Genomic DNA, 14,211 nt, shown 5'->3' with positions numbered 1-14,211 from the left:
CTCAACACGTTGCACCACTATGGTTTACGGACGGGTTTTCCGTATAAAGGCCTGACGACCCCAGCATGTAACATTTAAGGGGTGCCCCATCCCACCACCTGGGGCACACAACCCAGTTGCTCTGTGGGCATAGTGTCGTAGCCCCCAACCAAGGTTCTTAGCACTATTTAGTCGCCTTTTACGACAAGCTTAGTGTTATTGCAGGCATAACTGTTGATATCCGGACCGGCACGGGGCTTTTCAGTTTAAAAAAAAAGAACTCCATTACTCATAAAATAAAACAAAACGTTTGCGTCATATCCAAAGGCAACCCTCATGTCAATGTGGTGGATTATGTTATAAGCACATCATTAAGGTCAAATGTATAAAAATATATGAATGATATCATGATTTATACAGAACGTTGTGGTGTCACTCGTGCAATGAATTGCTTCAATTTCAACATTAGCTTGGTTGAATTTTTTCCCATATTTATCAAAATATAAGCAATTTAAATGATAGTGCTATTTATATTTTTCATAGATAGCAAGTGCACATTAGTTGATCTTAGTCTGAAAGATTATACTGCCAATTCCCTTTTACAGCACCTTTGATAACCAAAAAATGATATATCAAATGTTTTAGGTTGCATCGTACAGAGTGACAATTTCAATTCTTGATATAAACGACAATGCACCGCAGTTTGGACAGCCCTTTTATCAAGCTGATATAGACGAGGTACGCATATTATTTAATCGAAGTTGAATAGTATGACTGTAATCTTTTATACAAACTAGGTGTTTTGTGAATTGTTTTGATCAGCAAATTGATAGACTTTTACCATAACCAGGTCTGCTGTTCGGGACAAGTTGTTTTTACTCTGTTTTTTTTTTGTAATTTTCATCATTGGAACCACAGGAAAGGGTCGGATTTTGTTTTCATTCCGTCACTCAATCTTACCCCATCATAGAAAATCATTAAATGGACTAATATCACCTTTTCATGTGTATGTTTGGATCTTGCCCCAGTATTTGTCACGATCTTAATTACAGGAAATAAACATTTTGTAGGGGAAAAATGCTTCAATGCATAAATATTTTTATTCTGCTAGCACTACATATTTTTTTTATTTATAGAGTACATTGATTTGTTACTGACCAGCTTTTTTCTTTATAGAAAATATAAAGACCAAAGACTAACATACAAAATTTGTTGTTAAGGCTTAATTCGAAAAAATGTATGATGATGGAACATTTAGTATAATAAAATAAATAATATATAGCTTAGAGGGTGATAGAGAGTTTGTTACCCCTTGAAATATATTGTGACCCTCGGCGTCGCTTCGGGGTGACAACGATGTTCTGGGGGTAACAAACTGCTCAGTCACCCTCTTAGCTATATATTATTTACGTTATATCATAAGTCAAATGCAAAAAAAAGTACAAATAACTCCGTTACTCATAGACAACACTCATATTGATAGTAGGACTACTTAGGTTAATTTGAAAATTTGTTTCTAAAACATTGAGTCGATGTTTTGTAGTAATTTAGCACTATCAATTAACAAGCAAACAAATAAACAAACACACAAACAAACAAACAAAAAAAAAAAAGAAAAAAAAAACGATTAAGGTGTATATACATGTATGCTTTCAGTTTTTTTTAACACTCGTATAATTGAAAATGTGTTAATATTCATAGTTGTAATATCCATTGTATTATTGCAACATTAATCAGTATTGACCACAGTTTGACCATAGTTTAATAGATAAGTCATATGTTTAAAATGATATCTAATGTATATTTGATCTTTAACGTATGATATATTTTAAACATTTCACAAAACGTCATTGCCGTTTTTTACGAGGGAGGGGTTACGCACTTACATATGATAAAATAGATCGGATTAAATTTTCGAAAGCTTATCTATAATTTGAAAGAGTAATCAAGGGAACCAAGGTTATTGGAAGACCAATTATCCAATATAGACAAAGAAATTTTACTTCAAATTATTATTATTTTTTAAATATGCAATCATATACACACATTGATTGATATGCAATAAAGCGATAGCGAGACTTTAAATGATGATTTTAGGAGAAATTTATGTAGATCTTGAAAATGATACAATATACATTCAGAATGTAGACGTGCCAAAAAATGTAATAGCCGTGACAGCTACAGATCCAGACAATGGTGCGGGTGGTTCATTTAAGTTTGATTTACAGGTAAGATAAAGTCATATATAAAGCCATACTTATCATACTTTAATTAATTACTTTCTTTTTTCAAGATGAAACGTGTTTTAGAACTATGTCAGAGCAGAGAACGGATTCGATTCCCGCTGAAAGGGTGACACAATTTAAATTGCAAATTTGCAGCCTCGCATAAAATTCAGAGTTGGGGTGAAGCTTAGACTTGATAATAATATATTTAAGAAATTATTCCTGGATGGGTAGATTTGTACTCATTTTATCATGGGAACGGTACTTATATTCGATCATTTAACACCGAATGAGAGCGAGGTGTTAATGAGAATATAAATGACAAACCCATGTTAAAATGAGTACAAATCTACACTCGGAAGGAATTATTTCTTTTCTAATATGACAAATACGGTAATTTGTATGACAAAAATTTCCCTAGGCGTAGTCAAAATAACGGCTGTGCTGTTTAACCCTCCCCGTATAGAAGTCGGATTAATTAAGAAATAAACCACAAATCCAAGTAAACCATCTATTGAATAAGTATCAGTATCATTATAGTATTAGATAACCTCTCAGCTGTTAAATCATCGCGTAAACGTTTTTAAATGAGTGTTTTGTCTCGACAGCGAAAGAAAAGAGACAGTGCGCAGGTGCTATAGGTGGGGTTGTATCGACATATACTGTTTGATGATATGAAGACGCCATATTAGAAATATATTCGCCAGGTCATTTCTCCACTTAGGATAAATCTCGAGTTGTATCTTGTACACGAAGTATAGTACATGTAGTACAAGACAGCTTATCTAGGTGTTGTTGTTGGATCAAATTAACGACACGTGTCACACAATGTCAATATTATACAATTGTCTCATATCGGGTCAAATTAAAAAAAAGGAAGATAAACTAAGAATAGAAGGGTCTTGAAAATTTCAAACGCTGCAAGAACAATGCTATGGAATTGTTCTGACATGTATCGTTAAATTGTTGCCCTATACTACATAACGACACCTAGATGAGCTGTCCCGTACTACTATACAATTTGTTTGTAGGATTGTACCACATAATGTACTTGATCATACGTTTTCGCCATTGTAATTCATCTAGTACTTTCGGGAGATATTGAAAATAAATAATGTCCCATGTACATGTAACCACCAAAGTAGTAAAACTCAATAGTTGTATACAATGCGACTAATGAAGCCTGATCAATTGAACTATTAGGACATTTGTGCTTAAAAACGCCTTCTCCTTTTCCATTTGGATCAGATATTTTTTATTGCATGATTGCAAAATGAAGACAAATGCTATACAAAGTAGAAGTGTCCTATCTTCCATCTGCTATTTCCCCACATATATACTTTCATTAACATTAAAATTGATAGTTATAACGTTCTTTTCATGGATTATTTTTTATTTGAGTCCAACTTTCTTGTCTCTGTAGATAAATAGCCTCCTTGACCATATGATAATTTCTAGCTACGTTAGAAATACAAATGCTGTATAACTGTTATACCTCCGAATTAAATGACATTCATTTTGTACAAAATTCATATTTTGTGACGACAAGAAAAGATGAAATAATGTCAAACGTCTTTAAACCAATTAACTGTTACCTATCATAGCAAAATTTAGAAGTAGCTAAGTTTTGATTGAATTATGTGCAATAAATATTCTTAACTAAAATCTAGCGAATGCATTTTACAATATCTCTTGTAATTTTAAGCAGTGTGTCAAGTCCTTTAGTGCTACTAAAAAGTACAGACTTTCATTGCTTTCTTGATTACTCGTTTAATGGAATGTCGTTATATATAACACATTTATAGCGTGACATTTAAAACGAGGGTAAAATGGTGTAAACAGTTTATTGCAGCATGATTGAATTAATCCCTTCAGCACTTGCGTATGGAGTGTTCATATCACATTTCATACGTTATGCCAGAGCTTGCCGAAACTCCGCAAACTTTTTGTATCGCGCCAGAATTCTAACAAATAGGCTTCTGGAGCAGGGTTATGCTGCTTCAAGATTGAAGTCATCACTACAGACGTTTTATGGTCTTCATCAAGAACTCGTGGATCGTTATGGTGTATCCATCTGCGCCATGAAAACTGATTGATTTTTGGTGGAGTCCGAGTTGATCATTTGCTTTTGCTACTTTGTATGTATGATTTTAGGTACTTCATGCTCTTTGTGGTATTTGTCTCTGGAATGCATTCTTGTGATTACCGCTATAACCTTGGTTCCCTTGATTATTCCTTCTATTGTTATTTGGTCTTTTTAATTTCAGCCTGCAGGTCAGGTAAGTGAAACAGCTCTAAATTGCAAAATGAGTGGTAATTTGAGCACAAACAAAGTCAGTTATAAATAAATATTGTTTAAATGTATTAATAGTTTTGAATAGAAAGCTATCATTTACATGTTGTTGCTTTAAATGCATTACTAGTGGAAAAAAAACTATTTACACATTATCACTGCCTACTTACAAATGAAATCTTAAGTCGATAATAATTCTGTACAAAAAACATATAAAGGATGAGTCTAAAAGATAGAAGATCTTATATCTACAATTATCTATTTAGCCCAACTCTACCAAACCCGACTCAATTGATTTCGAGATATGCAGTATTGAACTAAATGATTAAGGTATCTTAAATATAAAATATTAAACATACTTAATGGTTTTGATATCTTTAACCATTCATATTGACAAAATTCTGCTAAAAAACCTCATAGTTGCTATTAACGATTATAAATGTACAGTCCAACTACTTATTTAAACACAATATTCTCTCCACAGTCGATTGATCTGATAAGAGGATATTTTAGAATAGATGAAAATACAGGTGTGATTACATTACGAAAAGAGCTTAATTTTGAGACAACAAGTTTCTACCAGTATACTATTATAGCAACAGTAAGTCTGATTTACTATAAAGATGTATGACAACTAAATCACGACAATATTAATATTAATATGGTATATCAATAATTACTTGCACAAGATACATATTTTACACTTGTTTCCCTATTTGTCAGTAACATAACAACACGTTTTAACATACAAATAAAGGATCCACAAAAATTGACATTAAACTTGCAGTTATAACCAGATTAAGTCTTGAAAGATAAGCCTCGGTTTCTTAGTTTAAAATCGGGATTAAATGATCACTCCAACAAATCAATATGATCACCATCATCACGAATTTGTTCACTTTTGAAGAGTTTTAACCCCAAGTTTGTCAACCTTGTCATAACAGTTTTCATGATACATATAATGTTTAATACAAAGCAATAGATTCCACTCATATACATTACGTTCTCATTTTAGGATTTAGATGCGGATAAACCTCTCTCTAGTACCGCCAGTTTAGTAATAAAAGTCAATGATATCCAGGATTCACCACCTTATTTCGAAGGTTTACCTTATATGACTACTGTAAATGAAAACGCAAATAAAGGAACAGTTAGTATTAGCAATATCTGTTACATGTGATTACTATGACAGTAAAAGAACATTTAGTATTGTCAGAATGATTTGTAGTATAAAATGTAAAAAAAAGCATATGACTTTCTATGAATTTTTGTATCGGAACGATAATAAGTTTGTTTCCTTAAAATACAGAAAAAAATCCTCTAGTTTATGTGTCAACAAAAAGAAAAAAAGACCATTTCAGTAGATAAAAAAAGATAAAAAACCTGTATATAACAACTTTTGTCAATTTTTTTTAATTCCTTCCAATCGTATTTAAAATGAATTTCTTTTAATTGAGTGTATGCTACTATTTCAGGAACTTAACATAAATATAAAAGCCTATGATCGTGACATTGGTGTTCCAAATGGAATAGAATATCGCATTATCGGTAACATTTCATGTTTCTTTTCTCTAGAGAAATAAAAGTATGATACAATATTAAAAAAAAATATAAATACAAACAATGTTTGTAAATACTTAAATTCTTTTTTCTATGAAACAAAAACCTGAATTCTTTTATTTTGCTGCCATCATGTAAAGCTTATATCTTTGAATAATTGTTTATTTGAATTAAACGTTATATCCTTTTTTGACATTCATGTGAATGACACAAATAAGTAGTTTTTAATTCAAGTTTTACATAGTTAACATTTCTTTCATTGAAGCAACAATCGGTGACAAATTCAACCAAAGAAAACTTTTACCCCTCAATACATGTACATTTAATGTAATGTGCTGATATTCAAATACCAGAATATATCTTTAACTGACACTTGATTTTAAGACCCAGGTAAATGTAGTGGACTTTTCGAAATTGACATGGTTTATGGCAATATTTCCACAAATGTGTCATCAACAGAATTTGACAGAGATAAGCCACCTATTAGTAGTGTCAATGGAGCTTGTACCATAGTTATAGAGGTAATATTATCATGATATAATTGCGATAAAAGAAATTGAAATAATTATAAAAAAATCAACATATTGTGTAACTGTGTAACATTTAAAAATTATTAACAATCACAATTATTTAAATCTAGCAAAAGATTTTTTCTATTTTGTTTTGTAATTCCAGTAAATTTGATAAACAAGAATGTGAAAGGTTTTAACATCGAACACAATGCATGTCAGTTTGGATATGTTATATTTTTTGTCTTTGTTAATTTTGCCCAGTCTAGTAGTTGTCAACGGATTTTATTCCTTTGATTTTTGTTCGCATGCTGCTCATTTAAATCCTATTCCTTAAGGTTCGTCAAAATATTGCCATGCAATGTCTTAATAATTGCTTAAATATATTTTCCTAATAGTCCAAGTCGGCTTACACTGTGTTTCGCAATTATTCGGTTTTGGTAACTTATATTTGCAATTTGAAATCAATCTACAAACACTACTACCCAACTCACTCATTCAAGATAAAGCTGAAATTGAAATAGATAGCATGTTAATTAAAACTTGTTTGGTCTGGAAGGCAAATATCTGCACGTATTTATATTTCGAGTTTTAGATATAATCGAGGGAGAAAAAAAGAAATATGTAACCGCAATATATTTTAAATACTATTCACGTTTTGTTCGTTATCAAATAGTTTATACACATATACATATATATTTACATGCATCTCTTAATTCAATCTACTAACTACGCAATCTACAATTTTTGATATTCAATTTCCATTGAAATATAATTGAGTATGACCAAGCGTATGACTTTTTTTAGGCAAGAGAGAAAAACAGTTCGGGATTACCCCAGACTGGTCCTGATCGTACTAACACATCAGTGAACATCGCTATAAAAGACTTAAATGACAATTCACCTGTCTTTGATGAACCATCTTACAAAGCAAATATTACGGAGGAAATAAGTGGTATTCCAATAACCCTAGAGAAAGTTATAGTTGTCCGTGACGATGATCAAGATGTAATTATAAGTTATTATTTATATTAAGTGATTGTTTTTTATTTTCAACTTTATTTATAAACAATGTTTCCGTTGATTTTATTCACTATTGTACAAATAAGAAAAAATGTATTTCGTTTTACATATCAACCCCTAGTGTATATTCCGTATCTTCCGAATCAAGGTTGGTAGTCGTTTACATTTGAATAATATGAAAAGGATGTTGATATTCCTATTCTAGTATTGTTTAGGGATTATAAATGTATGTTTTGTTGTGCTATATTTTGGGAGCGCTGGTGTTTTTGAATTAGCACATAGCCTTTGTATCCTAAATCATGTTTTCAGAAGTACATTTTGAATTTATGTTCGTATTCATATATAAATTGCATTGAACACAAAACCTTTGTTATCACCTGGCTGGTACAGCTTCACATCCCTGAAGCTTATTTTGGCTTAATGGTCTTCATTGTAAGTTCGAGTACAGTGTACAGCTAAAGATTCAGGCAGCTATTATAACTTGATCTAAACGTCATCTAAGAAATGATATAAGAAGACTTTGAACAGTAAGATATACTTGTCGGAAATATATAGCTCAGGAATAAGGAAAATAGGACATAGAACAAGACAATGCAATCATAAAAATACACACTTTTCTCAAGAATAACTATTCCGAAATGAACAGGAACAATGTTATTTCAACAGCCACTTTATCATTGGTAGACTGTTCTCAATGTTTGCATCGTTCCCTTCCGTGATACCAAAAGTATATCGCCCATTCCATTGACCATTCACAATCCGTAAACATATATTTTTACTTTTTTCTAGATAACAAACAATCATTACGAACTTACTCTTCGGCATCTTAATGATACTCCAGTTGACACGAACCATATTTATCCCCAACCAAAGGTTTTGAATGGCGGTGGCCAAATAGTATTGAGGCTACATAGTCGTTTTAAATATGATTACGAAACAAACCACCAAGTACAGTATCGTGTAAGTTTATCACAATAAGTACTCAAAAGAAAAAATATTCTTAAACTATCAGCTGGGAACAACAAACAAAAAGCAGTAATTTTTGTAAGTTTGCATGATGTTTAACTCTCTTTTGTAATATAATTTATTTTTGTTAAACTACCTCTTTGTAGATATATATGCAATTATATTCTTGTTATGCGTAAAACTGATATGATCCCTTGAATCTACAAATAAAAGTCAACTTACGAGATTTTAAAACTAATTTTATCCTTTTTTTTCTAGCTTGTTGCTACAGAGATTTTAAAACCAACCAAAACAGGATCATGCATCATAACTATAGATATCATAGATGGAAACGACCATAGTCCATCATTTGCTAAGACAGATTATACCGGTTATCCAGCAGAACACTACTCAAATGGACAACTCAATACTGCCGAGTCAGTATTAAATATATCAGTAAGTTAAAAACTAAAATTTCAAAAAGAAAAAGAAGTGAACAAATTGAACGCACTATTACAACTTTTAAATTGACGTACCACATTATTGAGTATCAACGCTTGTCCACCACTTTTACTTTTACGATTAACCGGTTTAGAACAGTTTCTATTGTCTTTATATATGATTGACACATTTAGTAGCGGTATGTTCTATTTAATATATAATGCACCAGCAAGGTGCGTTTTGCCTGATTTGTTTCCCTGGGTATGGCCGTTATTCAGAAATCATTGACATGCTGTACGTATCGCAGATTTTTACCAAAAAAACGAAAATTATAATGACTAAAGATATATCAAACTTCAGGCAACAGATGAAGATTCAGGTGACTTCGGAATCATAACATATAGTTTGATTGGTAAATATTCCAAGTAAGTAAAAAGCCTTTTTAAATGCATAATAGAGAAAACCAGACAACAAACATAACATGATATTACTCGACATTACTTGACATAACAATTGTATTCTTAGGACAAAACGTCATTTCTTCAATTGTAATTTATCTTTCTCTGTTCATGGAATACATTGAACATTTGACCATGAAGAATTATCTCCCTTGGTTAGTTGCTTTATCTCTAAACTTGGTGGCGATGTATATGGCATTTTTCCATTTGACAGACAAACTTTAATAAAAAAGTTAGTGTAGAATTCAAATGTTAAATGTCGTAACTTTTTTTTATCAAAAGCTTTTCTCGCTTGACTTTTTATGAGTTACTCCGCGGGTGTTTCTAGAGAAGCAGACGACGCTTACCCTACCGGTGCACCTGGTCCATGCTCCTAATTTTTAGTGGAGTCCGAGTTGCTCATTTGCTTTTGTTACTTTGTATGTATGATTTTATTTACGTTCTTTGTTGTGTATGACTGTTTTCCATGTATGGTCGTTGTCCCGGGAATACATTCTCTTGATTACCGCTATAACCTTGGTTCCCTTGATTACTCTCTCGCAACGATCACACATACTTCAACAATTATATTCCATTAAATTCAGTGCAAGTTATTTGTTTGGTTACACAGGTGGTACAGTTACTACTTTACTGGCTTCATTTTTTAAAGGTTTTTTAATTGTCTGACAGTTAGGGCGTGGGCTAAACCTGAATCAATAATTTGTATATATAGAAGGGTCTGAAAAATTCCCAACGATGTTAGAACTGTCAAATTTGCGAAGCAAATTTTTGGTCGTTCCCTCCGCGGGACTCGAACTCGTAACGCTGTGACATCTATGGCAACACCGCCTGCACTAAGTCCAGCGCCCTAGACCACTCGGCCAGTTAAGCTATATATAAAAAAAAGTTTACGTTATCTTCCCTGTATCAATTTGATCCGATGGAGCAGTGTAGCGAATAGAGTCGTCACTTTTTGAGACGTTGTATGTATATATATATATATATATATATATCTATATATATATATATATATAGATATATATATATATCTATATATATATATATATATATATCTATATATATATATATATATAGATATATTTATATATATATATATAAATATATATATATCTGAACCGATCCGTGCAACAAAAATTGCGATCGGCCATCGATCAGCGATACGTTTCCGGTCAGTCATCGATACGTCAAACCGGTCCATTTAACTGCTGATCGCATCACGTGACCACGGAGCGGTCAATGTATTTTACGGTTTTTATTTTTTTGTCAATTTTACACAAATATTTACATAACGTAATAGATTGAAACATCAATTTATATTTTTATTTTACATTTCTTTTATTTAAAACAGATCTTACGTCATTTTACATAACAAAACTGTGATCAGATCGGTCACCGGTCAACGGTCACCGATCCGTCAAATCGTTGCGCGGATCGGTTCAAGGACTGTATGTAAGATAGGGGATCAAATTAATGATGCATGTCACAACAAATCAATACTTTACAAACATCTCAGAATGTGACGACTCTGTTAGCCACACTGCTCCATGGGGTTAAATGGATATAGGGAAAATTTTAGAACTGTCAAATTTGCGCCCTAAGCCAATCGGTCAGCTAGTCCATATAAAAATATAGCTTTCGCTGGCCTGGTGATTCTTCATTGTAGGATTAATCTAGGGCTGTTACTTAGTACACGATGTATGATAGTACAGCACAATTTATCTAGGTCGGAATTTTTGACGGTTCTAACATCGTTGGGAATTTTATATATATATATATATATAAATATATATATATCTGAACCGATCCGTGCAACAAAAATTGCGATCGGCCATCGATCAGCGATACGTTTCCGGTCAGTCATCGATACGTCAAACCGGTCCATTTAACTGCTGATCGCATCACGTGACCACGGAGCGGTCAATGTATTTTACGGTTTTTATTTTTTTGTCAATTTTACACAAATATTTACATAACGTAATAGATTGAAACATCAATTTATATTTTTATTTTACATTTCTTTTATTTAAAACAGATCTTACGTCATTTTACATAACAAAACTGCGATCAGATCGGTCACCGGTCAACGGTCACCGATCCGTCAAATCGTTGCGCGGATCGGTTCAAGGACTGTATGTAAGATAGGGGATCAAATTAATGATGCATGTCACAACAAATCAATACTTTACAAACATCTCAGAATGTGACGACTCTGTTAGCCACACTGCTCCATGGGGTTAAATGGATATAGGGAAAATTTTAGAACTGTCAAATTTGCGCCCTAAGCCAATCGGTCAGCTAGTCCATATAAAAATATAGCTTTCGCTGGCCTGGTGATTCTTCATTGTAGGATTAATCTAGGGCTGTTACTTAGTACACGATTTATGATAGTACAGCACAATTTATCTAGGTCGGAATTTTTGACGGTTCTAACATCGTTGGGAATTTTACAATAGATACAGTACACAGTATCAGCCGTAAACATAGCTTTTTGCCTCTATTCAGTTTAAAAGAAATAAAATGATTAAAACAGACAACGATTGTGCGGCTCTAGAGTTCGGAATAGAGGTGTTTTATTTTGGGAAAGGGGATCTGCATGTATGTCGTTTTATACTCATTTCATATTCTTACATACATGCATTTGGTATACAATGATCGATGCAGTTACATACGGATATTATAACGTGCTTAATTGATACTCGATGCTTAAGATGTCTGTCCAACAAACAAATCGAATGTCGTGTCTAACAATAGATAACACGAGAAAATGTCTTACGAGTTGCAGGTATGTTCGAATCGTTTTCAAGTTTTAATTAATATTACATCAGCTCAGATTTAAACATTCTGTCATTTTATTTATATATTTTTTTTTTCATCTCACAATATTATTATCGATGCCATCATATTTAACTTGTAAAAACTGGTAACAAGCATAACATTATCCATTGTCACCCCTTTTTGTCCCGTGGCACACGCGCTTGGAGAGGTGAAGGTTTCGATCTGACCATTTTCCCCCGAGAACCATTATTTTCATCGGCTTCTTGGACAATCCATTGTAAATATGTAAAACTCATAGAAGTGGCCAGCCCAACAGACATGTCCGATTTCATAAAGGAGTTCGATAATACGTCACACAAAACTAATAGTTTATGAGAGTTAATTGTCGTATTTGTTATCCTGTAAATAAACAAAGTTAGATTGGGACTCCTGACACAAAATTCTGCGGTGCCAAACAGTTTGAACATTCCTTCCCCCGTCATAAGCTTCTCGTAGGTACCGTTTTGTTTAACAGAAATTATATTCAACGAAAACCAGTATTGTGGTTGTTTTCTATTTTTTGTTTATCTGTTTATCGTATTTAAAGACGTATAAATTAATTGCAATATGTGTAGAGGTGCATACGAGGTTTTCAATCTGACGCAATTAAAACAATTTTCAAAATGTAGGTGGCGCAAATGATACTTCTAAAATATGTAATTGGTCCAAAACAAGATTTATACCGGGCATTACAATTCCAACGCGCCTGACATATACTCACAGAGCAACCCAGGTTTAGTACAAAACTTAAACACTTGCGGAGAAAACGGTACTATTTTTTAATCGGACCCTTATGGTCATTTCTGTTTTACGTTTATTTTTATTAAAAATAACAAGTATTGTCTTAAAAATTTGAAATAGTTTTTTATTTGTTTGTTAGTTTATGCCCTTAGAACACAATTGATGAATATGAAGCATGCATTGCACTGCTCACACATATTTCGTGAAGATGTCTAAAAATATCGTCTGCTCTAAGCTCAAACAAATTAGTAAAACGAACATAAAATGTTTGTAAGATATTTGTACCTAGGAATTGTTTTGTGATCGAATTCAAAACCTTTGTGGTAGGGACTGCGTGATCATTTGATAACGATCCAATTAAAATTAAACACATTCTGTCACTGCATATAGGATCTATCAACACTCCTTTCCTTTTCCTGTTCTGATGAAAATAAGGAAAATGTAGTCTTTCTTTGCATTTTGATGGGTACGGTCTATTATTTTTTGCCACAGAAAAAATTCTTGTAACGCAAAAAAAAAAAAAAAAATAATAATAATAATAATAAATCAATAAAAAAAACCCACAACAGACGCTGATTCAAAAGAACTAAACGACTGCTAGGCTAATTGAAAACAAAGTTTGTACTGATTTTCATCGTTCAGCAATTAACATTAACAAACTTGTCTTTTGATACGTTTGAAGTCGATTTCGATTCTTTCCCTTTTGCGAATTACTTGAGACGTAATAATTCAAAACGATATAAATTTATTCAGAACATGGGTACATTAATATTTCAGTGCACTGTAATTACTAAATAAAATTTAAACAGAACGATGATTTTAAGGAATGTTGGGCATCTTTTGTTGATTTGCATGTAGGAATATAATTACTGACATGGAACTACCAAATTAATCCAAAATAAAACTTTTACATCATGAATCCCTGTATGCACAACTCCTTCAAAACAGCTTAAAGATAATTCGATGAAAATGTATGTGAAGTTGGGCATCATAGTGACATGTAGATGTGCATGAAGAAATATATTTTTTGTCAAAGGGCTTAAAAGATAGATAGTTGAATCTACGTTTTATGCATTTTACTCAATTTGAAACGTGGGTATTCACTTTACAAAAGTTAACAAACAAAAACAAAACATAAACAAGTTGTAATATTAGCATGTTTCGTGTGTAGAGATGAGTAAAGCTGCCTATCATTTTCGAAGATTACTGGTACAACCGTGTGA

The 14,211-nt window shown here is 32.4% G+C and overlaps 1 protein-coding gene across 1 annotated transcript in view; it reads left to right on the top strand.

Moving 5' to 3' along the window:
- Positions 1–14,211, top strand: part of LOC148620231 (cadherin-23-like) — a 74,330-nt gene that overhangs the window by 11,924 nt on the left and 48,195 nt on the right. The window contains exons 6-16 of the mRNA XM_088580935.1: positions 625–717; positions 2,121–2,207; positions 4,472–4,483; positions 4,982–5,098; positions 5,513–5,647; positions 5,973–6,045; positions 6,442–6,578; positions 7,374–7,574; positions 8,379–8,549; positions 8,814–8,990; positions 9,336–9,400. Coding sequence (XP_088437061.1) covers positions 625–717; positions 2,121–2,207; positions 4,472–4,483; positions 4,982–5,098; positions 5,513–5,647; positions 5,973–6,045; positions 6,442–6,578; positions 7,374–7,574; positions 8,379–8,549; positions 8,814–8,990; positions 9,336–9,400 — 1,268 coding nt within the window. The remainder of the gene's footprint in view (positions 1–624; positions 718–2,120; positions 2,208–4,471; positions 4,484–4,981; positions 5,099–5,512; positions 5,648–5,972; positions 6,046–6,441; positions 6,579–7,373; positions 7,575–8,378; positions 8,550–8,813; positions 8,991–9,335; positions 9,401–14,211) is intronic.

The sequence above is a fragment of the Perna viridis genome, chromosome 4, assembly GCF_037379345.1.
Source record: "Perna viridis isolate PV_CMFRI_1.1 ecotype Kerala chromosome 4, ASM3737934v1, whole genome shotgun sequence".
NCBI lineage: Eukaryota > Metazoa > Mollusca > Bivalvia > Mytilida > Mytilidae > Perna > Perna viridis.
Note: the sequence above shows the minus strand (reverse complement) of the source record. Positions and strands in the feature narration are given on the sequence as shown.